The following is a 27,482-nucleotide window of genomic DNA, read 5'->3' on the forward strand; positions in this document are numbered from 1 at the left end:
GGCGCGGTGCGGCAGCACAGGAAAACACCTCCGTGTGATAACCATTTGTAAAATCCAGGCGGCTTTTTGATGTGGCTTTCAGTGGAGTGAGTATATGAGAAATTGTTTAACAGCTGGACATGTTCCAACTTGTCCTTAAGGCTTCCACAGAGGGTGTTTTTCCTGTGGCGGGTAGCGTCGCAGCGGCGGCGAACCGACGCTGCAATCCGTCCGCACATCTTCATTAAAAAAAAATCTTTAACAGTGGAATATCCGGATAAACATGCTTGAAACCGACTTCTTCTGAAACTTCTCTGTTCTCTCAAGACGTCCTGGATCGACAGAGCCTGAAATGTGGAGGTTTTCAGCTTGAAACAGGCTGACGACGGTGCCTGAGAGCGCTGCGCGACGTCTCGCACCGTGGGAGAGGTCCTTAAAGCGACAGTATCACCTCAAATCTCTCATCAGCCGTTAAAATTTTTCACCAAAAACCAGCTTAATTTTTTGAACCATGTCCACTTCGATGTTGTCTCAAAGGTTTAGAAAAATTTTGATCAAACAAAGCGCCAGTCCTCTCAGCAACTTCTCAGACAAAGGAATTCTGACGAGGGGCTGGACGACTCCTCCACAAGGAGTGCTCACAGGTGGAATGACGTCACCGACAGGCATGGAAAAACTCACGCATGCGCACGAGGGTTCAAGCATGTCTGACGTAAAAACATATGAATGAAATCCATATAGTTTTTGAAAAAAATAAAAAGGACCTATACTTTATTGACAGACCTCGTATACTCAAAACCTGGATTAATCTTTTTAGTCACATAGCACTACTATTATTCTGAACACTACTGCATGTATGTATGTATATATATATATATATATATATATATATATGTGTGTGTGTGTGTGTGTGTACACATGTAAGTCGCTTTGGAATGTAACTGGCAGAACCTCCCAAACTAGTAAGAAGAAGAAGAAAAAACATGACATCTTCTCCAGAAAATACTGAACATTAATTAACATAGATGTCCATAAATTACACGTTTCTAACATTAAAGGGATAATTCAGTGATGGTTTAGGTAAATAAAATCACTGTGTCTGTGCAGGCATAAAAGATCTTTCTCATTGTTTTTGTTTTTTTTAATAAATGTTGAATTTCCTCAGTACATTAAGGTTTACTATTTTTAATTAATTTTTAAACTATGGATCATTGCATAATGTGAACAAAATTATCAATGTGAACCAAGTACAAGATCTTCTGAAGAAGACCAATTCAAGTCACCCGTCCCCAGTGAAACTCAACCAAGAATACTTAAAGATGCATGGATGCACAACCCTAAATCAGAAAAATGTTGGACAATATGGAAACTGCAATAAATACATAGAATGCAGTGATTGTTACATTTACTTTTTCTCTTTCATTGCAGACCATTTGAAATCCAAAATATATTTTGTCACCTTCATTTCATTTGTCAATGTAATCCATTCCTACATTTAAGGCCTGCACCACATTCCAAAAAAATGGTAGAAAGGGGCAGTTTCTTTTAAATATAAGGATTAAACCATCACTTTTACAGCCAGTCATCGTGTGACCAGTCATGAACATTTCCAAGTAACTGAATCTGATTCTGTCACTGAATCAGTGTTGGACTTCATCAATCACTGAGAAATATAAATATAAATAAATCTGTGTCAAGTAGGTTGTTCTCAAAAACTGAAGGCATATGCTGGAAGGAGAATTGTGAGGGAAGCCACCAAGATATCCGTGACAACTCAAAAGGAATTATAAACTTCTGTGGATGTGAATGGAGAAACTGGGAATGGCGCAACATTTCCCTATTGCACCCCCACTCACAGCTGTATGTCTGCGTGGAGTACAGAAAGACTATAAAACAGGAAAACTGATCAAATCTAAGTGTTATGTGTCGACGCGGGTTGAGGAGCGGACCTGCGTCTGACGGAACCCAGCGCTAAAATAACCAGAAAGCGGTTCCAATAACAAAACAATTTATTTTTTCACCCTCTGGTGCATAACAAAGTGTATGAACAAAAGATGCGTCAGTCTGGTGGAGTGAAGACTGGCACGCTCTCCAGTGCCTAAAAGGATCGAAGCCCGGCGCTTCTGGACTCACTTTACCGCCAAACACCCCCCAGGTGGACACGACAAACCGACTCTCTGCGAAGGATAGAAAAGGTGAGGTAAATCAGCAGCTACAATCAATATCCTTCAAAAGGCGCACACTATCAGCAACACATTCAGGTCTATATTTAAGCTTTATGTAAATGAGCAGCTTCTCACAACAGGTGGAGGATTACCACTCCGCACGCCACGGCAGTGAGAAGCGAGCTGCACAATTCTCATCACAATTCAAATCTACTGCGTAACAAAATACCAAGTTACTATCAACAATTAGTCAAACAATTAATCACCTCAGATGTGTGCTGACAGCATGTGTCCCTCACCCTTCTTCCTTCACAGGCACGATGTGTCAAACCCAGACGCGGTCCTCAGCGTCTCACAAACGAACATCACAAGGTCGAGTTCCCGGCAATTCTGCTTGAATCACACATGGCTTAAATGCAGAACGCCATCTAATTATCTGCTTCAGCTGAAAGTCTTTAAGGTTGCACGTGAGCACCATCCACAGGTGCTGCACATAACGTTGATGAGGGTGAAGGACTCTTCAGCCAGCACCTTCTCCACAGACAAATCAGTTTTCATACCACCTGGAGAGCAAAGAAAAGAAAAGAACACCAAAATGTCCAGCCAAACCCCCCAACACACAACACTAAGCTCGGGTTTCCCATGTGCCTTCTGACATAGTAAATGTAATAGTCACTGTGTTTTTGTTTTTTACATTTTCCATATTGTACCAACTTTTTCTGATTTGGGATTGTACATGGTTGTATTTCATCAGCTATTGATGATTTGACTAGACTCATCTTTTTCAGATCTTCAGCTTGATTCCTCTGTACTGTAGCAGGGAAAGGCTCGACAAATTATCTTAGTCCTATATTCATATTTTGTACACGGTGTAATTTTTCCCTGGAAAGGTTAAAAAAAAATTTTTCTTAATTTATTTAACTAGATAAAATTCCATTGAGATCGAGACCTCTTTTCCAACGGTGACCTGGAAAAGAAAGGTAGCAGCATACGTCATAATAGGCAGGTTAACGTCATCAAAAATAAATTACAATCCAATCATCTTGGTCATTGTGAGATGTAAAGATGTGTGTGTGTGTGTGTGGGGGGGGGGGGGGTAGATTAGAATTTAAAGACAGGCATTGTGCAAAAGAATTCCATTCATGATTTCTTAAAACAGAGTGGAAAAATACCTCATGAGTACCTCGTTGCTGTTGTAAAAATTAAAATCAGACACGTTTAAAGCCACACCCGGGGTAGAGCAGGGGAGGAGGGAGGAGTCGTGGGGCAAAATTTAAATAATATAATAATAAAAAATTAAAAGGGTGGTGGGGGCGGTGTCGAAGGCTGTTACCATAGAAATAGAGCTGACATCAAAGCTCCGCCCACATTTGGGGTGGACGCTGTGGGCGGACCCTCCTCTCGCTTTAAGTAGCAGATCAGAAACATTTTTACTTACACTCGTAAAGCGTTTCTTATCATTGATACTATTTCATTTGCCATATTAGTAGAGAGCGATCATTGAGATAATTTTTTTTTTTAGGTCTACTATCCACCAAAGATCCATTTTTTTTTGTCGAGGAGGTAAAAGGAAACCTTTCAACAGGGACTATTTTTTACCCTGTAGGACAAGACTATACGCCGAATTTGGCGGAAGGATTGGATCTGTTTGTGCATCGTGTGATTGTCTTCATTATTCCATTTTTTTCTTTCCACGACGTTCGACCTTTTTTCTCTTCGGATTCTGTCTTTATTTAGATGGCAAGCTTTCCAGATTCTGTAAACGAAAATGATTTAGGTAAGTAAAACTTACACGGCAAAAATAACTCAAGAGTAGACTGTAATTTGTTCGTTTATCTCTAACGATGCAAATAAAATATCCAAAACTTATACCCAAAGCTGACTGCCTGCCAAGTGCTAAATAAACGCAACAATTAATTTCAGCAAATATGGTTTAACGCATTGTGTGTGGTAATGTTTGTTTTGCAGTTGCATCCGTTAATGGTTAGCTCGGTGTATATGCTCTTAATGAAGTCGGGCTCACATTGTGTCTACACGGCGTTATTTAATGACGCTAATAAAATTAAGCCGAAATAATACAGTGGCGCGAGTAGTAGACAGTAGATTAGACTGTGTGTGGGTGTGTATATATATATATATATATATATATATAAAATGTATGTAGTGTTGGCTGGGTCGTAAACCTTCCCTCCCCCACCCTGAATGGCGGTCTGGCTCTTGCGTACGTGCGCGCGCCGTCATTGTGAGATGGCTGCGTGGCGCTGCGTCCATCCGGTTAACACTTCTCCAGGTTTATGTGTCCGTATTATCTCGCGTTTATGTTCGCAGTACAGACATGCGAAAACTTGACGATGGAAAAAGGCTAATGTCAGTCTTCTGACTTAAAACCAGAAAAAGTTAATTTTGCTTAAAAAAAAATTCTTGGGTGAAAACGACAAACTGTCAAACTTTTTTTATGGAATTTCCTTTTCAAAGGCCAAATGTTGAATAATTCTATTTGAAATAAAACTGACATACGAGAAAAATGCATTGCTGGGTCTCAAGGGGATAATACAAAACTTTATTTGTACATAGTGCTTCTGTGGTGGTTTGAATCATATTTATCTAATAGATTACAATTTGTTCATGTAAATGGGGAATCTTCTTCACAGACTAAGGTTAATTATGGAGTTCCACAAGGTTCTGTGCTAGACCAATTTTATTCACTTATACATGCTTCCTTAGGCAGTATTATTAGACGGTATTGCTTAAATTTTCATTGTTACGCAGATGATACCCAGCTTTATCTATCCATGAAGCCAGAGGACACACACCAATTAGCTAAACTGCAGGATTGTCTTACAGACATAAAGACATGGATGACCTCTAATTTCCTGCTTTTAAACTCAGATAAAACTGAAGTTATTGTACTTGGCCCCACAAATCTTAGAAACATGGTGTCTAACCAGATCCTTACTCTGGATGGCATTACCCTGACCTCTAGTAATACTGTGAGAAATCTTGGAGTCATTTTTGATCAGGATATGTCATTCAAAGCGCATATTAAACAAATATGTAAGACTGCTTTTTTGCATTTACGCAATATCTCTAAAATTAGAAAGGTCTTGTCTCAGAGTGATGCTGAAAAACTAATTCATGCATTTATTTCCTCTAGGCTGGACTATTGTAATTCATTATTATCAGGTTGTCCTAAAAGTTCCCTGAAAAGCCTTCAGTTAATTCAAAATGCTGCAGCTAGAGTACTGACGGGGACTAGAAGGAGAGAGCATATCTCACCCATATTGGCCTCTCTTCATTGGCTTCCTGTTAATTCTAGAATAGAATTTAAAATTCTTCTTCTTACTTATAAGGTTTTGAATAATCAGGTCCCTTCTTATCTTAGGGACCTCATAGTACCATATCACCCCAATAGAGCGCTTCGCTCTCAGACTACAGGCTTACTTGTAGTTCCTAGGGTTTGTAAGAGTAGAATGGGAGGCAGAGCCTTCAGCTTTCAGGCTCCTCTTCTGTGGAACCAGCTCCCAATTCGGATCAGGGAGACAGACACCCTCTCTACTTTTAAGATTAGGCTTAAAACTTTCCTTTTTGCTAAAGCTTATAGTTAGGGCTGGATCAGGTGACCCTGAACCATCCCTTAGTTATGCTGCTATAGACTTAGACTGCTGGGGGGTTCCCATGATGCACTGAGTGTTTCTTTCTCTTTTTGCTCTGTATACACCACTCTGCATTTAATCATTAGTGATTGATCTCTGCTCCCCTCCACAGCATGTCTTTTTCCTGGTTCTCTCCCTCAGCCCCAACCAGTCCCAGCAGAAGACTGCCCCTCCCTGAGCCTGGTTCTGCTAGAGGTTTCTTCCTGTTAAAAGGGAGTTTTTCCTTCCCACTGTCGCCAAGTGCTTGCTCACAGGGGGTCGTTTTGACCATTGGGGTTTTTTACGTAATTATTGTATGGCCTTGCCTTACAATATAAAGCGTCTTGGGGCAACTGTTTGTTGTGATTTGGCGCTATATAAATAAAATTGATTGATTGATTCTGTCTACGTCATGTGATTTTTTTTTTTTTTTTTTTTTTTTTTTTTTTTTTTTAAATAAACCACCAAGTGGTAAGCTTCAATGGTCTCATGTGAAGCCCACCTGGCAGAAAGCTAAAAACTGATTGGTGGTGATATTTTTTTAACACCTTTGTTCGTCATACACAGAGTAACTCCGGTTCCACATCTTTATCCGTTTATGGTTTTGCCGTGACCTACAGTTCAGTCCAAAAGTATTTGCTCATTTGGTATTAGATAAGGCAAAGAACCAACACAACTCTAAATTGACGGAAATTCTTCTTTATGTAACGAGAAAGACCATTTTGGATTTCTGGTGACAGCCCTACAATTGAAGACTGGTACGCAGATGTTCTGAAGATGATCTCGCTTGAGACACTCGTATATTCTTCATGACAACATCAATAGACTTTTGGACATTTGGCAACTGGTTCTAAGCGAAACACATTTCACATAAACTAAAATGCCCTCTGACTTGTTCATATTCCTGTGATTTTGGACTGTGGTGGACCTAAATTGTCAGTCTGCAACAGTGGCGTCTCACTGTGCATGTAAACAATAACTAACGAGGACGTGGATGGTGCCGGGCCAGCGAGTTCGTTGGCGATGATGATGATGATACGTTCTCTAAGTTGAGAGGGTTATCTAGAGGAGGTGTAGCCCCTGTGATGGACTTCTACCATGCCCCGATGTTGTCTTGTTGTCCACACTTCACAACATTTCTTTACATTGCACCCTGAACCGGAACTCTGCTTAAACTGATCCGTCACGTGAGTCACGGACCGCTAGATGGCGCGAGTTTCACAACTGTGAAATGCCAAATTTTTTTTCCGAACTCTCCATCTTCTGGCTGTAACATAGGCAGTTAGCATGGCTACAGCCAGCAGCTAAAAAAAAACAAAACAAAACAGACACCCACAGTGAGCTTAAAAAAAAATACCACGTTGCTGTTTTTGCTACATTCCATTTGATTGTGGCAGGTCACAAACACTTTGTCCTGCCTCAGTTTGACAGTGAGCCAAAAATAATTTTCCATTCTTGTAAAAGATTTCTAACATTGTGCATCAGCAAAGTGTCTCTTAAGCCTCTTGTGCAGATGAAGTGGATTATTATACATCAGAAGTGGTATTTGGGAAGTGTTGTTGAAATTTGATATGTAACAATCTGATATTTGCAGAATTATTAAATTATCTCAGTCCCTTCACTAATGCTGTATGTTCTGCTGCCTGTTCCGAAAAAGTGTATATAACATACCAAGCTAACGTCAACTAATTAGCATTTTATTTTACTATCTCCCCCCCCCCCCCCCCCCAGGTAAGGCTAAGTTCATTGGTGAACTCCTAGTCCCTGCTGCTCCCTTTGACCGGAAGTCTGCACAGGAGACATGGACTGTGGCTTTTGCTCCTGATGGTTCCTACTTCGCTTGGTCTCAAGGGCATTGCATTGTCAAGCTCATTCCCTGGTCAAAATGTCTGAAGAACTTGTAAGTTTTATTTGAAGGGGAAATGCACTCTCTTGCTGTAGTGTTTCCACTCTGCTACAGTGTTGCTACAGTGAGTGTTGTCACTGTTGTTAAACTAAAAACACAGTTTCAGACCTGCGATGCATAACAGACACTGCCCCCCCCCCCCCCCCCAAAAAAAAGTGCCTAAAATCTCTTTTAGAGGATGGCATGAAATAAAGGCGCTGATAAAACCCTTTTTCCTTTCAGTCACATCATGTTTTCCACATAAATACACATTCTTAATTGTTCTGCTCAGAGACTGCAAATGTGAACCGGGGCAAATCCAAAGGGAAAGAGGGTGCTGTTGGGGAGATGTGCCAGGCTCCATAACACCCTTTGATTAAAGGTCCACTTTTGAAGACATTTTTCATACTACTAGTAATAGTGATTATTAATTTTAACAACTAAAATGTTTCAATCAGTAAAACTCTGGGCCTAAGCTTTACTATAGTTCTGGGCCAAGTTGAACCATATAAAAATAAGATTACTTACTTCGCATTACTGGGTCAGTTAGGATGAGGGAAGCCAAAAGTATAAAAATGATTATGGCTCTTGTGGTTAGTAATCTTATCAAACATGTAAGTAGGTTGTGATGACAATTTTGGTTAAAGGCAAAGAAAAGGTGAAAATGTGCAAAAGAAAATACAGATACAACACACATTAAGCAGTATAACTAATTTGGGGGCAGGGGTGCATAATGATGAACATTTTCTGGAAATTACCAGAAATCTTTTTTTTTTTTTTATAACTCAAGTGGTGAATGTTTCTGGGTTATTTTTGGTAGCATACGTCAGAATCCATTCATTCAGTTCCACGACCAAACAGGTGGTGGCAGTAATGCACAATGTTGGTTTGCAAGCTGCCAATCTCAAAAGAAGTGTTATTTTGTTTTGGGAGTTTTTAAGTTGTTTTTGTGGACTGCACAGTGATTCTCCTAACAGTTTATTTTGTTGTGGACATCAATTATGAGCTGCGTATGTCTTCCAGTAATGATACATTAAGTGCAGCTAATCAGCAAAGCTTCCAGCTGCTAAAAAGGCTAATACTGATAGTATTTGGACGAGAGTTTAACTGTCTGCGAGTCAAAAAGCACAACATTGAGTTTGAGCAATTGGCAAAAATTTGTCTGAGGTGAGTGAGTAATTGAAAATAATCTGTGACGTTGGTGCCCTGCAGAAGTTTATAAGCTAATGTTAGCCTTTTAGCTGCAGGAAGTTAAATCAATCACTGTCGAGCTGAGTGAACGTTTTATATATTTGACCTATTTTTATTTTTACCAAATAAAGCTACACAGTTTAATTGTTACTGCCATAACTGCAAGAAAAGTCTCAACTTTAAATAACTTGGATTTTTTAAATGTTTTTTTGTACCTATCAAGTAATCAAAGAAAATAGCACAGTGCTGTTTTGTATTTTTATTTCATGTACTCATTATTTTTCATACCATTTTTTATGGCAGTCCAAAGCTAGTGCACAGTATCACAATTTGGACTTTAGCAGCGGTGGAACACCAAAGTGTAAGTCCCTTTTCTGTTTTATAAAGTAATAAAATATCAAATGACAAGGATCTATTTTAGCCGTTATATAAAACAAATAATGAATGTTTTTACATTTTTTCAATGGAACGAATATTTAATTCGGTGAGAGCTGGCACATTGAATGCTGTGTTTCAGCTTTCACCTCATGAAATATTTGTACCATTGAACTCATAAACATTCATTATTTTTATATTAATTTACAGACAAGTTTTCTGTAGAATCTTTTTTATTATTAGAACATTTAAAAAATGTACAGTAATCAGAAATTAATCTTGAAGTAAAAACACAAGGCTTTTAAGGTGGCCAAGAATTTGAAAATAAAGATTAGTAGCTCCAAAGCTCCTGCCAAAACTAGGAAAACTGAGAAGTGAGTCAAGGTTTGAACAAGTTGATGCATTAATGTGCCATAAATACTCCAGTTGTTGCATTTGAATTGATACCCATGATCAGGGGAGGTGATGGTCTAGTGGATAAGTGTTGGGTGTGAGACCAGAGGATCCTCTGTTCAAATCCCAGCCTGACCGGAAAATCATTAAGGGTGTGTAGCGAGTACCTTGTATGGCAGCACCGACATCAGGGTGTGTAGCGAGTACCTTGTATGGCAGCACCGACATCAGGGTGAATGTGAGGCATTAGTGTAAACTGCTTTGAGTGTCTGATGCAGATGGAAAAGCGCTATATAAATGCAGTCCATTTATACGTAAACTTATTATTTTTGAGTTCTTTGAATTGTCACTGTACTTTTCTGAACCACTGTTTTTTTTTTTTTTTTTTTTTTAAGGCTGGTTACACAATACAAATTGTATGAAAAGATGGGTGGAAAACTTGACCTGACCCAACAAAAAATGTAAACATTTTTTGAGATTGAGATTTAACCAAAAAAGACTATATGCAATATGTACACCTATAATACTTCAGTTGTTTCATGTCTTTCTTCGTCTGTTTACCAATTTTGCAGCTCTTTAGGCCAAGCAGGAGAGAGTCCAAATGCTTCAGGTCCACGCCACATGTCCAATCAGATCAATGATGGCAGCCAACTTATTTCAGTGGCCACTGAACCACCTGAACACACCATAGACTGTGGTGCCATCGTATGGGGCCTGGCCTTTGGCTCATCTGTGCCAGAGAAACAGAGTCGTTGCGTGAACATTGAGTGGCACCGGTTCAAATTTGGCCAGGACCAGCTGTTACTTGCAACCGGACTCAACAATGGTCGCATCAAGATCTGGGATGTTTACACTGGTGAGGATAAATTCTGTTCAAAAGGCTGACATGTATGAAATGTACACACAATTTGAAAAGATGCTCTTTGCATAGTACTTTGAACAGTAAATTTTCCATTATTAAATGTAAATGAAGGGAGAACAAATTTAGGAACTCTGTGTATACACAGACATCTTGACAAGTTCAACACTGGGTATATTTTCATTCAAATTATAGCCACCTCAGGGCAGACCCAAAGATGGGGTCGGATTCCCCTCCTTTGGCGGCAGGGGTCTGTGAATTTTACACCCGGTGTTTCCAAGTGATCTCCCAGCCAAGTGCTAATCAGGACCTACTCTGCTGCACTTCTGAGATCTAATAAAATCAGGTTCACACAAAGCAGCATGGATGTGCACCCCCTCTTCAAAGTTGAACTCCAGGCACCCTGCTGAATCAGGTCAAAAGTGTCCTGTAGGCTGCAAATTGGCAACCCTGTTTTGCAGTAGTAACGAGTTAACGATTCTCTGTCACTGTCAGAACAAAAGTAGAGCGCTGTTCACATTAACAAATTGCCTTCAGCAACAGCAATCTAGTGTGCAACAGGTGTTATTGAAAAGCCCTTTCACCAGCACTAAAGGATTACACACCCCATGAGGGAGCATTTCATGAGAAAGGGGGTTTGCAGTGCAACATGTATTCCAGGAAGGAGGTGGTGTGGGTCACTCATATCAAAATTCTGTTGAGTAGGTGTCAGGTTCTGAAGTGTGATAGTCTGACTGCCAAATTGAATTGGTTTTGGACAGTAGGCTGCTTAACTGGAGTTATTTATCATGGTTATCAAATTGAACCAGTAATATTAGCCACCTGGAATGTAGTCATAATATTCTTTGAAATATGTAGGGAGGAGGAGGGGGGGCCCCGGGGAAGACCCAGGACACGCTGGAGGGACTACATCTCTCGGCTGGCTTGGGAACACCTTGGGGTCCCCCCGGAGGAGCTGGGGGAGGTGTGTGTGGATTGGGAGGTCTGGGCAGCTTTGCTTGAGCTGCTGCCCCCGCGTCCCGACTCCGGATAAAGAAGAAAATGGATGGATGGATGGATGGATGGATGGATGGATATGTAGCATTTCATCTTAACCAATACTTGGGTATCAAGATAAAATTTAATGCTGGCCCACTGAATGGCATGATGAATGACCTCTGCCTGTGGCCTGGACGCCTGCATGGACTTCTCATCAAATTCATCTTTTGTTCTGTTTTGTAAAACTTTACAGCATCTTGTAACTTAAAATGGCCTAAGCAGTGGGTCACCCCTCTGATTTGGCACTATATAAACTAAATAAATTCAATGCTGCAAGGAATTCAGTGGAGGCGAGTGTCATGTTCAAGTTTCACTTAATTCATCCATAAAAAGGAAATTTAGTGTGCAGCAGGATGTACAACAAAGCACCACCAGACGCCGACAGCAATTGTACACACAAGACTCAATGTGTAGGTCGTATGTACATGTATAGGTCGTACGTACACAATGGCATGCACCTTTTTATCTAAATTCTGGGGTCTAATTTGCAGTGCATTAGACACTTAAAGTGGTTCCATCCTACAAACCAGATTGTTTTGTTGTCTTGTTACAGGAAGGTTGTTGCTGAATCTGATGGATCATACTGATGTAGTGAGAGACCTGAATTTTGCTCCTGATGGCAGCCTCATGCTGGTCTCTGCATCACGAGATAAGACCCTCCGTGTGTGGGACCTTAAAGATGATGGTATGTGGAGGTGTCCTTAATGGACAAATGTTTTCCTTAACACTCTAGGGGCCAGGGGTATTTTCTTGTTTTTACTATACATTCAGTAATTCCCCCTCAGTGTACTTTAAGTATAATGCTTGTATCAAAAAATGTTCACAACAGTCTGACTTCAGAATGTCGCGTATTTGTCTAGAACTCAATCTGTTGAAGTAATTTGGCCTAAAGATGACAACTTGAAATGTTCTTAGAAAATTTGGTCTTCATTTTGCACGTCCACTTTGAGCTTGTTTGCTGTTAATTCCTCCAATTCAAACCATCAGTGTAATAAAATTCGCTCAGAGAATGGCCGCGCATAATTTCTTCACTTTGTTTTGTTTTATTTCGCATAGTGAAAATTGTGAACAAAGTCGCAAATCTGATATGCAGTGTGGACCATTTGTCTGATATGGGAAAATATCAGACCGGAAATTGGCCAGCGTGCGCGTACTGTCGTAACCATACGAGGTCTGTTAGAAAAGTATCAGACCTTTTTTTTTTTTTTTTTTTTTTTTTTTTTTTTTTTTTTTTTTCCAAAAACCTGATGGATTTGAATCACGTGTGCTTGCAGGAGCCAACCTTGAACCTTCGTGCGCATGCATGATTTTTTTCACGCCTGTCGGTTGCGTCATTTGTCTATGAGCAGGCTTTTGAGTGAGCACTGGTCCACCCCCCTCGTCTGATTTTCATTGCGAGGAAAATGTCTGAACGATTGGAGCAGCGCTGAATCAAATTTTTCCAGAAACTGTGAGAGACAGCCAGGTGGAAACCATTCGGAAGATTCAGACGGCTTTCGGTGGCTTTTCAGTCGAGTGAGTATCCGAGAAATTGTGTAAGAGCTGGACATGTCACGTGTCCTGTGAGACTTCCAACACGGAGGTGCTTTTTGTTCTGCGCCATTAGTGGCTCCATCCCGACGCGCGAACCCTCCGCCTGTCTTTCATTACAAAATCTTTCACAGTGGAATGTGCCGAAAAAGTTCTGATGTCCACCTCTTCTGCAATTTCTCTGGTAGTCAGACGACGTCCCGGATCAACACAGCGTTCACTTTGGAAATGATCTGGTCGTTTCAGCCTGTCGATGGCCTCCGCCATTGTGCGCCATCTTTAAACTGGTTGTAACACTCCTTAATCTGTGTGATGCCCATAGGATCGTCACCGAAAGCCGTCTGAATCTTCCCAATGGTTTCCACCTGGCTGTCTCTCACAGTTTCGGGAAAAATTTGATCCTTTCCTTGCAATGAAAATCCAACGAGGGGGGAGGACCAGTGCTCACACAAAGCCTGCTCACAGGCAAATGACGCAACCGACAGGCGTGAAAAAATCACGCATGCACACGAAGGTTCAATGTTGGCTCATGCAAGCACACATGATTCAAATCCATCAGGTTTTTGAAAAAAAAAAATAAGGTCTGATACTTTTCTAACAGACCTCATATAGTAAATATGTGTATAGTATTTGGTTGTAACCCTTTTAAAAAGGTGTTTTTAGACCATTCTTCAGTAGAGCATAGAGTTAATTGAAACTCTGGTGTTATGTGCACGTATTTTGGAACATCTCACATCATCTGAAAGCACAAGCACGTAATGCAATTCTTTGTTTTAGAGTTGGATTATATTTCATATTTCCTGACAACATTTTAAACAATATACATGTAGAGGTCCAGTCTTGCAGCCACACCACATGGAAAATGTATAATGCATAACTAAATCACAGATTTCTCTAAATGATCGTACTGTTTTCAGTTGTGTGTTACTATTTCAAGTTTGGCTAAAATCAGCTGTCACTAACAGGTCTTAACAAATCAGAAAAATACTTCACTGTGTTGCTCGGTTTTTGTGTATGTGTGTGAGAAGACTGCATGGTATATTGCCTTGTTAAGAGTCATTTGTTTGTAGGTAACATGGTGAAGGTATTGCGGGGGCACCAACACTGGGTGTACTGCAGCGCCTTCTCCCCCGACTCCTCCATTTTGTGCTCTGTTGGTGCTGGCAAAGCGGTATGTAAATGTTTCTTTAAACTCCTTTTTGGGATTTTTATAGCCAAACTTTGTGTGATTGCATGTGCCTAATTATCTTCAATGAACCATTCAAGTAAAACACTTTCCATCTGCCCTGCTCTACCATTTCCACCTTACAAGAAACTTTGCTCGGTGTCATGATAAGACATGCTACCTGTGTCTGTTTGGTTTGTTTGCAGTGTTCTGATATTTGCACGCAAGAAGCAAAAAATGTTAATCATTTGTTTTTCAAATGAGCTGTAATATATTCATGTTTTAGACTGGGGGTCAGTCAGATTTAAAATGAAAGTTTAATTGCTGCAAGCAAATATTAAATTCACCACTTGACAAATTTTGCCCATTGACTTAAAGTGAAGTTGGTGGTGGTAGCTTTGTTAGGTTGTGTGTGTCCCTACAGTGTATGTCTTGCTTTTCCTGTCACAGGTGGTGGCAGAGCTCTCTGTGTGTGGTTGGTATTGAAGGGAGCGCCGCGCTGATAGTTTGAGCAGCCGGTGTAAACCAGGGACGCCCAGTGCTCTGGCCAGGGTCCCCCTGGCACCTGACCTGCAAGGTCATTCAGTACGTAGGTGCGGCTCTGTGTCTGTCTACCTCTGCTGTTGCAGTTGCTCTATTTTTATATACATTTCATTTTAAACATAATAAAATGTTCTTTCATCCCTCTTCATCTTCCCTCCACCTTGAACCCACCTACACCTCTCCCCCACCCACCCTCGACTCAGATTGGCACAGTCCACTGAACAGAAAAGCTTTGATTAGGATTTCCATTTGGCACACATTGTATCCAGGGATGTCATGGTCTTTGTCTTCACAATCCTGATCAGATACACTATCATGTTTGTTTATTTATTTTAAAGCTTGTTTTTCTTCGCTGTAAAGCTGTACTGAATAGTTCCTGCATAAAATTTGTAAAGTTATTTATAAATATTTGAAAACTGAATTCCTCCACATAAGAGAAATTAAGCATGCATCGTTCCTTTTGTTCACTCTTTTGCGGTTTTATTTAATATCGACTTGTGATATGTGGCATTTACTGTAGGGCTGAAACCACTGAGAAGAGTTGTTACAAATAACTAATGAATTTCATTATTTAATCTGTTCGCTGATATCTAAAATAGAGCATCACGGGGGGGGGCAAAAGGCGCTTGAAGCGTGACTGTAGCTAAAATTGGATGCTTTTTAGCTCTGTTGTGATTTGATTAATCATGTTGAACTAGTTAATGAAAAAGGCAGTGTGACGAACCAGAGATTTGAGGAAATTGAGTTCACGAACTGAGATTTTTTTTTTTTAATTAATTTTTTTTATTTACTAGGAGTACTGTAGCCTGTACGACTGTACTCTTCCAAAAAAAAAATTTAGGAGCACATGCAAAAAATGTAGGGGGACACGTTAGTTCTGTTGGAAACATTTTCTTACCCATTTTGCAAAACCAGGGTTTTCTGAATCAGATTTGTTTGCTCCTCTTCCCCCCAACCTCTTTGACCTCAAGGGTTTGTTGCTGTAGAGCCTGTAGGCCTGGCTCTGGTACAGCAGGAACTGTATTTGAGAAAATGAGTCACTTCATTTCGCTATTGTTGACTGTGATGCTCAAAGCAATGACTGCAAGGCACTCAGATTACAGTTGTCACCCGTGCAGTTGACTCATCACTCTCGCACACATTAAGCCATGGCTGTGCTATATGGAAAAAAAACTTCATAAGGACATGTCATTTCATATATTCAGTTGGAATTTAAACAGTAAAAACTGAGACAAACTGCTGTGAGGAAGAAAGACAGAATTAGTGTCTGAGGCATGGGAGGGGGAGACTATTCAGTGAATTCTACTTATTTTCTCAATGTTTCACGGCTGTTGGTTTCAGCCCTTGTAAGAAGCGTCTGTTTTTTTTTCTTTTGGTAAAGCGATGTCTGAAGGTTACAATGGCGTTCATGGCTTCACTTGCTGTTTTCGGAGAGAGAGCCCCAGTGACAGTTTGCTGTGGCATATCAGAACAGCAGCGCTCTGAAATTTGACACTGACGAGTGATGCAGAGAGATCCTCCCTGTTCCTAACAACCTTCTGTCAGTTAAAAAAAAAAACTCAGAAAAGGTCAACATTCATTATTTGACAGTTTCTCATTTTGAACATTTAAAGCTTCTATATAATCTCTAAAATGGGACCTAATGATTTTACATTTTAATATTTTATTAATATATATACTTAATGCAAATGATTTATTAAAAAAAAAAATTGCAATCAGTAACTGAGTAATCAGTTGCCACCCTAGTATTTATTGTAGCTAGTGGAAAGAAGGCGTGTGGAACCCTTTTGGTTTGGACAGCCTCTTTGTTAATCATTTCTGTAAGCCACACCATGACCTTTTGTCCCACTGTAACACATCTCAGAAACTGTGTGCAAAGAACAGAGCTATAGATTTTACATAACTAATACAGAGCTGTCGTGAAGGGCCCAGATAGTGACTTACAGAGTAACTCAACCTGGTTATTCTTGACTCGTTTTCATTAAACCAAAGAATTCCAAATATTTTCCCAATTACTTTTGCTTCTTACATTCTTTAAATGGTACATGGCCTGAAATAAAAAATGGACAAACCTGGTATTAATGTTTTTTTTTTTTTTTTTTAAAGCACTTGGTAGGGCTGAAGTATTAATTTTGTAATTTTAAAATGGCAATTTGAAATTATGTAATTTCAAAATGTCACAAGACAAATTTTTAGGTTTAATATAATAAAATATAAAGAGGCATATTGCTATACAGATTGATCATACTTAAGACTGTTTGGTCTTCTTGATCATGTAGACAAAGTACAATGTTATTGAATGAAATTTTAAAATTGTTTGCTAGTTTTAATATCTTTGGAGGTTTTTGATTGGTCAAGAGGTTGACCAGTTTAATTCAGGTATTTCATTACAAAAGATTTACTACCACTGACGTATAGAATAAACTTTGTCTGTCCCACAAAGGTCACAGAAATTCTTCAACAACTGGCTCCTAAAACACACAAAATACTCACACAAAACTTCACTGAAAAAAATAATAATAATAATTGATTGATTGACAGTACAAACATCATAATACATGAAAGTAACTAGTATGGCAGAACATTTTGTCAGCTCAGCTTCCTTGTGTTTTTTGGAGTAACAGGTACATGGTGAATTGGATCTTCAAATGAGAAACGAATAAAATATTGCCTGCCACAGGCATATGCTTAATTTTAGGGATGCAAGACGACTCAAAATAGTCGACTACGACTAGCTAACATCCAACTAGTTTAATTTTTTATTAGTTGACTAGTTAAGCCATTTATGAAGTTCATTTAACCCTTAAAAGAATAGACCTGCTGGAGCTACCAGGTGAATTAGTCAGCTCAAACAGGTAGTCTATGCCTAGTAAATTAATGTAGGTATGGTCTTCAACCTAATGCTCTTTTTTTATATTTGTGATTTTGTGCTTATATTTGTTAAAATAAATGTCACATTTGAGTTTTACCAAGAAGATTTGAAATTGGCTCAATTCATTCAATGTCAAATTTAGTTGCAGACTAGTCTATAACTAATGGTACCCGACTAGTCAACTAATGATTTTCATTAGATGTCCCAATCCCACTTAATTTGCCATCTCACCACATGCATTTCAAAACCACGCCCCTCCACAGTTATTAACAGTATTGGGATGCTGTTTAGAACCTTGAATGTCTGAAATGCATTTAGTTATGTGGTGTAATGATTTAGTTCATTCACAGTGACTTCAGTCTGTAGCAGTAGGCCATGCAGCAGCACTAGATTCTAAATGGAATTGGTTAAAATTTTAAATATGTGAAAGGGTGCACATTTCTTCAGTTTCATTTTCCCAAATGTTTAAAGAAACTACTCCCCTATTGGGAGAACACTGGCTGCAGGCACTTGTGCACCCTTAGCTGTATTTAATTCAATTTCAATTTTCAATTTTTTTTTATATATAGCGCCAAATCACAACAAACAGTTGCCCCAAGGCGCTTTATATTGTAAGGCAAGGCCATACAATAATTATGTAAAACCCCAACGGTCAAAACGACCCCCTGTGAGCAAGCACTTGGCTACAGTGGGAAGGAAAAACTCCCTTTTAACAGGAAAGAAACCTCTAGCAGAACCAGGCTCAGGGAGGGGCAGTCTTCTGCTGGGACTGGTTGGGGCTGAGGGAGAGAACCAGGAAAAAGACATGCTGTGGAGGGGAGCAGAGTTTGATCACTAATGATTAAATGCAGAGTGGTGCATACAGAGCAAAAAGAGAAAGAAACAGTGTATCATGGGAACCCCCCAGCAGTCTACGTCTATAGCAGCATAACTAAGGGATGGTTCAGGGTCACCTGATCCAGCCCTAACTATAAGATTTAGCAAAAAGGAAAGTTTTAAGCCTAATCTTAAAAGTAGAGAGGGTGGTCTGTCTCCCTGATCAGAATTGGGAGCTGGTTCCACAGGAGAGGAGCCTGAAAGCTGAAGGCTCTGCCTCCCATTCTACTCTTACAAACCCTAGGAACTACAAGTAAGCCTGCAGTCTGAGAGCGAAGCGCTCTATTGGGGTGATATGGTACTACGAGGTCCCTAAGATGGGACCTGATTATTCAAAACCTTATAAGTAAGAAGAAGAATTTTAAATTCTATTCTAGAATTAACAGGAAGCCAATGAAGAGAGGCCAATATGGGTGAGATATGCTCTCTCCTTCTAGTCCCCGTTAGTACTCTAGCTGCAGCATTTTGAATTAACTGAAGGCTTTTTAGGGAACTTTTAGGACAACCTGATAATAATGAATTACAATAGTCCAGCCTAGAGGAAATAAATGCATGAATTAGTTTTTCAGCATCACTGAGACAAGACCTTTCTAATTTAGAGATATTGCGTAAATGCAAAAAAGCAGTCCTACATATTGTTTAATATGCGCTTTGAATGACATATCCTGATCAAAAATGACTTCAAGATTTCTCACAGTATTACTAGAGGTCAGGGTAATTAGTACAACTAAAGCAGTATTTAGACTGCTTTAGTTGTATATGGGGAGAGAAAAACATGACAGGAAACTCATTTTTATGGCCAGTTTACACCGGGTATGAAATACTTGTGTAAATGACATTTGCCTGGCTTCCCAATAAATTGGCTTGATGCACTGCTGTCACCCCTCAAAAACCACCAGGACCCTACACATTTTTTCTTTCCCCCTCTGTAATATGCGTTTTCCACTGTGCTGTCTGTGTGCCATGTGAACGTGCTAAAGCAGAGCAGCTGGTCTTCAGACCTCGCATGCAAATAGTGTCTAACAAATTGCCTCTTCAAGTGCTTTGATACTGTGGAAAGTTCCTTTTCTGTAGGATATGACAGAATATTGACAGGTGTCTAGTTGCATGGGATAAGTGTAACTGGAGATAATTTCTCAAGATTGTTTTAGAAGGTTAAAGTTGCTGAAATCTTTACTGATCCAAGAGAGTGCACTCTAAAAATTTAATTAAAAACTAGTCAACTCCAAAAAGAGTTTGGGTTAGTTTTAACACCACCTAATTGAGTTTAGTGAGGATAAGCGTAATTTTTTTTTTTTTTTCAGTTCTGATGTTTGGAAAGACTGTGCTGTTCCAGTGCAGGAACAAGTGTTTTCCTGAGGGATCAGTGCTGCAGCGAAATGTGCACTATGGGCAAAACAAAGAGCAACCAGAATAAGCGAAGTGCGCATCTCAGGCCGCGTGGTGCATTATGGGCAGGCTAAAGTTTTCAGCTACCAACCCACAAGCTATGGCGGCGAAAAGCAGCGAGGAGTGCTGTGATTTGGATCATTTCAGCCGCTGGAAAGTTGACGATTTAAAGCATTTTTGTAAGCGCCGCGGATTGCCTGTTACAACCAGGACTGCGTATGGCAGTGGACAGAAATGGAAAGAGCTGGTTGTGCTTGCGTGTGCTGCATCTGTACAAAAAGTATCGTTAGTGCCAACAAAGGAGGAAGAGCGCGCTGCTGTCGAAAATGACCCGTGCTTGTTGATAGTTGGAGAAAAACAAATTTCTAACCCCTTGAAGGCAACTGACGGATGGTTAGACGAAGTCCAGAGGACTGAATCTGTGGATATTGCAGAATATTTGCTAAGCAGGGATGAGAAATCGCAACTCCGCCGGCTTCATAATGACGACAATGACGGTGAGTCTCACATATAACCTCTTTGGTGTCACGTTTGTTTTGATAAGTTGACAGACATACAATGATATGTGCATGCATGCAGTTTGTTTATAGAACATGTCAATTTTACAATATTACGCGCCACGTCATGGTGCGAGATTAGTCATACGCCGATGCACAAAAACAGCGGCATGGTTTCAGGATATTGACAAAATGTGTGTAAGAAACTTACAGTTTTAGTCCGACTTTTACGTCCGTCTGGATCTTTCTTTTCTGTGGCGAAATTGTGTAATGAACGGAGGTTTACGACCACATTTCTTCTTCTTTCCGTCTTTGTTTGGACTCGGTGGAGGTTTGCAATCATGTGTTTTCAGCCAACTTTCAAGCCTATAAATTCTGTTCAAGCATTTGAAAACGGCACAATGCGCCCCTGTCATTATTGTATGTGTCGCTTAAGACTTAAAGCCTTTGAAACAATCCCTGTAAAAGCCTTAACTTTTACAGTCCGCTAATGCTACTCTATACGAAATTCAATGGGAGCAGTGTGAGTTTGGTAGCTGGGATTTTTTGCCGCAGTTTGACCTACGCATGCGCAGGTGCGATGTGCACTTCGCTTATTCTTCATGTTGAAAAGGTTTGGGGCGGGGGTCATGTATAAATGGTTGAGTTGACTACGTGATGATTAACACAGGTGTAGCTGAGGCTAACATAGGTCCAGGACTTTGTCCTCTGTAAAGCTAATGTTAGCTCATCCCGTCAGTGTTTGATGTAATGGTGGACTTTTCTACTAAAGCACGGCAATGTGACGCCACTGTATTGGGCAACACACTCTGCTCTACTCAACACTCAGACTTAATTTATCATCCATTTAATAGATTTAATCTTTAAATAAAACACCACTTTCCAGTGTTAGCGATGGTTGACTTTTCTCTAACAGATTAAAAAAAACATGTTTAAGCACCTCATTGCATCTTTTTTTTTTTTTAATGGAACCAAAAGTTTGCTCATGCCACAGATGCTCTTCTTTAAAATAAATAAAATACACACACTGTTCAGCCTTACCCAGTGGCCCAAAAATACATCAAGTATATGTTCAGTTTTCCGTGTCCAGTTCTTATGTGGCTGTGCCAATGACATTCAGTGTTTCTGCTGTTCAGTAGTGGGGAAGGTAGAAAAAGAGGGAACGAACTGGTGCAAGGCAGAAGAATGCAGCGCAAACTAACATTAGCATTTCTGTGAATGGTGTGACACACAGTAGGGGGCAGGAGTGATGATTGTACATTTTGTCTTTTGATAATTGTATGCTGTTAAAACATAGTTATATGGTGTGTGTGTAAATGTGTTATGCATATTTGTGCTTTGCCAGAGGTATCAACCCTTTGGCCATAAAATATTCTTTTCTCTTGCAGTATCTGTGTCTCTTCGTAGGCTTCTGCCGGAGGTGGGAGCCTATTGTAAACACAGTGAACTAAAACTGAAAGGGGAACCAGTGGAGTAACATTATGTTACCTTAAGTTACTGTTTATTTTTCTCTTTGTGTAGACTTTTTTTATTTTTGTTGATGTTAAAAGAATTCAAGTATTCATTCCAAAAGCTATGTAGCATAATTAAAGTATAGAAATGTAATGTATAATAATGTGTAATAATTTTGACATAGTTTAGACCATGTTAGTTACAATGTTCAGGTGAAGTGTTGTATTTTGCCATAGCACTGCTGCTTGTGTAGCATGCACTCATTTCTTTGTGTGGCCTGGTTTAAGATTAGAAAGCCTTACAATGACACTGAGCAGAACTTTCTCTATTAATTCAGGTGTAATTGCTCAATTAAATTTCTAAACATGATGTGTGTAGATTAGTGTTAATTCTTAAATTACACATTTAATCTCTCACTAGGCCGCTACACAAGCTATAACGAAGCCTCTTGTCACTTTGCAGGTGTTCCTATGGAACATGGATAAGTATACATTGATTCGGAAGCTGGAAGGGCACCACAATGATGTAGTGTCTTGTGAGTTTTCACCAGATGGGGCGCTGCTGGCTACCGCCTCTTATGACACTCGAGTTCTTGTATGGGATCATCACAAAGCCACCATTTTGCTGGAGCTAGGGTGAGACTGAAGAACTAGTAGCAGGACCTGTCACCCAGTCCCCAACAGTTATGTTCATAACTTGTTAGTGAATGTTTTGACTGACGTTTAACATTTAAATACTCTTTGTGACTCTTTTGCAGGCACCTCTTCCCCCCTCCATCACCCATTTTTGCTGGAGGATCTAATGACCGATGGGTTCGTTATGTGAGCTTCTGCCCCAACGGTCGCCATATTGCCAGTATTACAGACGACAGGTAAACACTTATGAAGCCCTAAACTCTATCTGTATGTATCCATTCAGTCATTCCAGACATTCTGGTTGTCGGCAGAACCAGATTTTCTTCCATGGCAACATCTCTGAAGGAATTGAAAAATTTTGAAAGCTGTTTTCTGTGTCAGTCTTGAAAAGTCCCTCATTTAAAACAGAGATTGTGCTTTAGTATAGTGGGACAAATTTTTAATTCTAGAATGTTCTTCCAAAGTTTGAAAATTAGGGTGTAATGATGCATCGTGAATAGCCATATCAGACCCGTGTTGAATTGTGTGTGGGTGTTTTTTGAGTATCGTGATACCATGAAAGTCAACTATGTCGCAGAAGAAATGATCACCTCTTGCAGAAGAATCATAAACTATTTATAAAATATACAAATAAATTACAGTTTATATTTCAGAATAGTGTGTTATTGCATCCCTATTGGAAGTGTTCAGCCATATGAGCCACTTGTACTTACACATCATTGACAGTACTTTAGTTTCAAACTTGTGACCTCAGTCAGTGTCAGTATCCGTCTTCACAACTGATCATTTTATTAATTCTCTAAAGCCAAATCTTCTTCTGGCTAGTCAAAATTGGAGTAAAAAGGAGAAAGGTGTCACTGCTTTCTGCGGTTTGTTTTTCCACCAAGTCTTACTGGAAGTCATGGGTTTAATTTGGGCGTGAGTAAAGAACTAATGTTTGCAGAGCTACGTGGCTGTCACAAGGGAGCTATTAATGTGGCTTTCCAGTTGAATAGCAAATACAGCATGACAGTGGGAGCCAGATACTGGTGCTGTTTCTCTTTCCCTCACAAGATACGATAGCATAAAGCAGGGCTGTGAAGGATCCGCGGAATTTGGCACGTTTTGTTGGGGGTGGGCGGTGTTGTATTCTGCCAATGGTCTGTAATCATGATAGTCAGTTAGTTTTGCTTATCATGCATAATTTGAGGCTTGTTTGGCTTTGACTGTGGTACCCCCCCCCCCCCCCTTTTTGCTGTAGCGCTCTAAGCTGCTCAGTCATCCTTTGAGAGAGAGAGAAATATCTGAATGCCATCTTGTTTTACAGTGCATCCAGAAAGTATTCACAACACTTAGCTTTTTCCACATTTTATTATAGCCTTACTCCAAAATGGAGCAAATTCATTTTTCCCCTCAAAATTTTACGCAAAATACCCCATAATGACAAGAAAAAAGGGTTTTTTGAAATTTTTGCAAATTTATTAAAAATAAAAAAACTAAAATCACATGTACACAAGTATTCACACACTTTGCTCAATACTTTGCTGATGCACCTTTGGCAACAATTACAGCATCAAGTCTTCTTGAAAATGATCCTACACACTTGGTGCACCTATCTTTGGGCTGTTTTGTTCATTCCTCTTTGCAGCACCTCTCAAGCTCCATCAGGTTGGATGTGAAGTGTCGGTGCACAGCCATTTTCAGATCTCTTCAGAGATGTTCAATCAGATTCAAGTCTGGGCTCTGGCTGGTCCACTCAAGGACACATTCACAGAGTTGTCCTGAAGCCACTCCTTTGATATCTTGGCTGTGTGCTTTGGGCCATTGTCTTGCTGAAAGATGAACTGTCGCCCCAGTCTGAGGTCAAGAGCGCTCTGGAGCAGGTTTTCATCCAGGATGTCTCTTTACATTGCTGTATTCATCTTTCCTTCAATCCTGACTAGTCTCCCAGTTCCTGCCACTGACAAACATCCCCACAGCATGATGCTGCCACCACCATGCTCACTGTGGTGTCTGTTTTTTTTGTTTGTTTGTTTTTTCCCCCAAACATGCCGCCTGAAATTTACACCAAAGAGTTCAAGCTTAGTGTCGTCAAACCAGAGAATTTTGTTTCTCATGGTCTGAGAGTCCTTCAGGTGCCTTTTGCAAAACTCCAGGTGGGGTGCCATGTGCCTTTACTAAGGAGTGGCTTCCATCTGCCACTCTACCATACAGGCCTGATTGGTGGATTGCTGCAGCGATGGTTATCCTTCTGGAAGGTTCTCTCTCCACAGGGGAATGCTGGAACTCTGACCAAGTGACCATCAGGTTCTCGGTCACCTCCCTGACTTAGGTCGTGCTGAATTTAGACCGGCAAACCAGATCATGGAGGCCACTTTGCTCATTGCGACCTTCAAAGCATCAGAAATGTTTCTGTACCCTTCCCCAGATTTGTGTCTCGAGACAATCCCATGTCAGAGGTTTGCAGACAATTCCTTTGACTTCATGCTTGGTTTGTGCTCTGACATATTGTCAACTGTGGGACCTTATATGTAGACAGGTGTGTGTCTTTCCAAATCATGTCCCGTCAACTAAATTGACCCCAGTTGGACTCCCAGTACGCTGTAGAAATATCTGAAGGATGATCAGTGGAAACAGGATGCACCTGAGCTTCATGGCAAAGACCGTGAATACTTATGTACCTGTGAAGTCTTAGTGTTTTTTTTTTGTTGTTGTTTTTTTTTTTGTTTAATTTTATTTAAAAAAAAATTTGCAAAAATCTCAAAACAACTTTTTTCACATTGTCATTATATGGAGTATTGTGTGTAAAATGTTCAGAGAGAAAAAATTTTTTTTATCCATTTTGGAATAAGGCTGAAACATAAAATGTGAAAAAAGTGAAGCACTGTGAATACTTTCCGGATGCATTGCATCTGGCAAGAAAGACTTAATGATAATATGATAATGATAATTTGTAAATGGATGAACAAAGACAAAAGAAATGGCAGAAGAAAGGGAGTTAGTTGCACTGTTTTTTTTTTTTTGTTTTTTTTTGTATGTTGAGCAGTGAAATTGTGTGACAGCGTTGTTCTGTTTGTGTTCAGGCTGGTGCGTTTCTGGAGCATTGAGGAAAGAGCTCCTGAGGCCATCGGTCCTCTTAACGATGGCCTCTGTTGTGCCTTCTCTGCTGATGGAAGTGTTCTCGCTGCCGGGTAAGTCCACATGTCCACTCAGGTGCAGGTACTCGTGTTGTTTGCTTGTTTGGTCAGTTATTCTGGAGTTGGGTTGATCCATCTGGGAAAAGAAACCAGTTGTGTGCTCTTTTTTTTTTTTTTTTTATTCCACTAGTCAAAACAATTTTTCTTGCATCGAGTTTTTCCAATGGATTTTTGGGTAATTTAGGGCCCCTGAATCTGGGGTTAGTTCTTGCCAATCACATCATGTTTTTGAGATATGAAAACATATTTCTTGTATCCAAGCACTGAAGCAAAAGCTGCAGTCTGGCACACCTCTGCGGCTCCATAAATATTACTTTTGTTCACATTTTGCGAACCTGTTTTGCAACACTATGCAACCAGCTCTGTCTCAGAGGACAGCGAGCAGTTTTTAATTTATGTCAGTAACAGCGCAGCAGCTAGCACAGGGGTTCCACTCAAATTTGAACAGCCAAATTCTGAAGAACTGTGCTGAAGTGGCAGGACAAAAAGATTAATTAGTTCTGGACAACACAGAAACATCAATCAAAAGTTCTGCATTCTCACCCACCCCACCCCCCACCCACTTCGGTATGACTAATATGGATGTGTGAGGTGATTGTGTCTGCCTGTTTTTTGGTAGGACTCGCGATGGCAGTGTGCATTTCTACGAGTGTCCTCGTAGCGTTGCCACTCTGCAGCACATGTGCAGGATGGCTCTCCGCAGAGTGATGACCACCCAGCAGGTGGAGGCGCTGCCCATTCCCAGCCCTCTCTGTGACTTCCTGACCTACAAAGTGATCTAAGCCACAGACACACCCACACCTACTGCATACTGGAAAACCAGCACGTCTTCTTTCCAAAAGACATTTTCAACAGAAGCCTCTTAGGGGGAAATGTTTGTTTTGTTTTGTTTTTTTTATCAGAGCTGTGTTCTTACACCACACTGACCAGAACTCTCCTGCTGACACGTGTGTGTGTGTGTGTGTGCGCTATGTGCTGGTGTTCTGTTAAACCAGTTTTGGTTCACACTTCTCTCTGCTTTTACTCTGACTTAAATCAGCTGTTGCACTTAGGAGACATTTGGTAAAAGTGTGTTTTAAGTGGATGACAATAAGGGAAGAGAGGCTTTCAATGTGTGGATAAAATTGTTCCCGAGTGGTGACCCTGTAATCCAAATAGAGTATTTACCAAGCATAGCCTTTCTTTGGTAGTTTTAATCAGCTTTTAATGACATGCTATTGAGCAAATGGAAAATTTTTAAATGTTATTTAGGACACAAGAACATCCTCAGCTTCCCCCCAAAAATGAAACGCGATACTCATCCTAAGGCATAGGGAAGCTGCTTTTTGTTTTGTGTACTCTTGGCTAAAGTTAACTATTAATTACGTTTTGGTATTTCTATGAAGCTTTTCCCTTTCAGCTCAAAGTTGCAGTAGTTTTTGGATTTGTGATCAATATGAGTCTTTCTCCATAATGAAAATGGCGTATTATTTAAAGTTCACATAACATCACAAAACTAATCGGTAATCTTGCAGTATCATGACTCCTTAAAATGTTTGCTGCGTTCATGTGGTTACAGTATGAACCAGTGAAACTGTTGAGAAGCGAAGGCTTGGTGTAATTTGTTAAATTGCTCTACAAAAAAAAACTAAAACGTGCCACACATTCTACCATAGGTAGTGCAGCTCAGCAGTGTGTAAATGGTTAATGTCCCCACTTTTGGAAAACCCACATCTCATTCAGCAGTCACTGGTGGGAGTGGGTCTTGACAGTGTAGCACACCCAAGTTTCACCCACCAAATCTCCAGTAGGCAACACAATCGGCAGCAGATTGTCTGTGTGTGTGTTTGT

At 40.1% G+C, this 27,482-nt stretch overlaps 1 protein-coding gene across 1 annotated transcript; it reads left to right on the forward strand.

Moving 5' to 3' along the window:
* Positions 1-3,596: 3,596 nt before the first annotated feature.
* wsb1 (WD repeat and SOCS box containing 1) lies at positions 3,597-27,351 on the forward strand. Its single transcript, XM_034168616.1, has 9 exons — positions 3,597-3,921; positions 7,508-7,676; positions 10,193-10,476; positions 12,071-12,202; positions 14,118-14,218; positions 22,304-22,476; positions 22,599-22,712; positions 25,539-25,646; positions 26,272-27,351. Exons 1-9 carry the CDS (start codon positions 3,882-3,884, stop codon positions 26,432-26,434), a joined length of 1,284 nt encoding a protein of 427 aa, XP_034024507.1. The 5' UTR covers positions 3,597-3,881; the 3' UTR covers positions 26,435-27,351.
* The last annotated feature ends 131 nt before the right edge of the window (positions 27,352-27,482 follow it).

The sequence above is a fragment of the Thalassophryne amazonica genome, chromosome 4, assembly GCF_902500255.1.
Source record: "Thalassophryne amazonica chromosome 4, fThaAma1.1, whole genome shotgun sequence".
NCBI lineage: Eukaryota > Metazoa > Chordata > Actinopteri > Batrachoidiformes > Batrachoididae > Thalassophryne > Thalassophryne amazonica.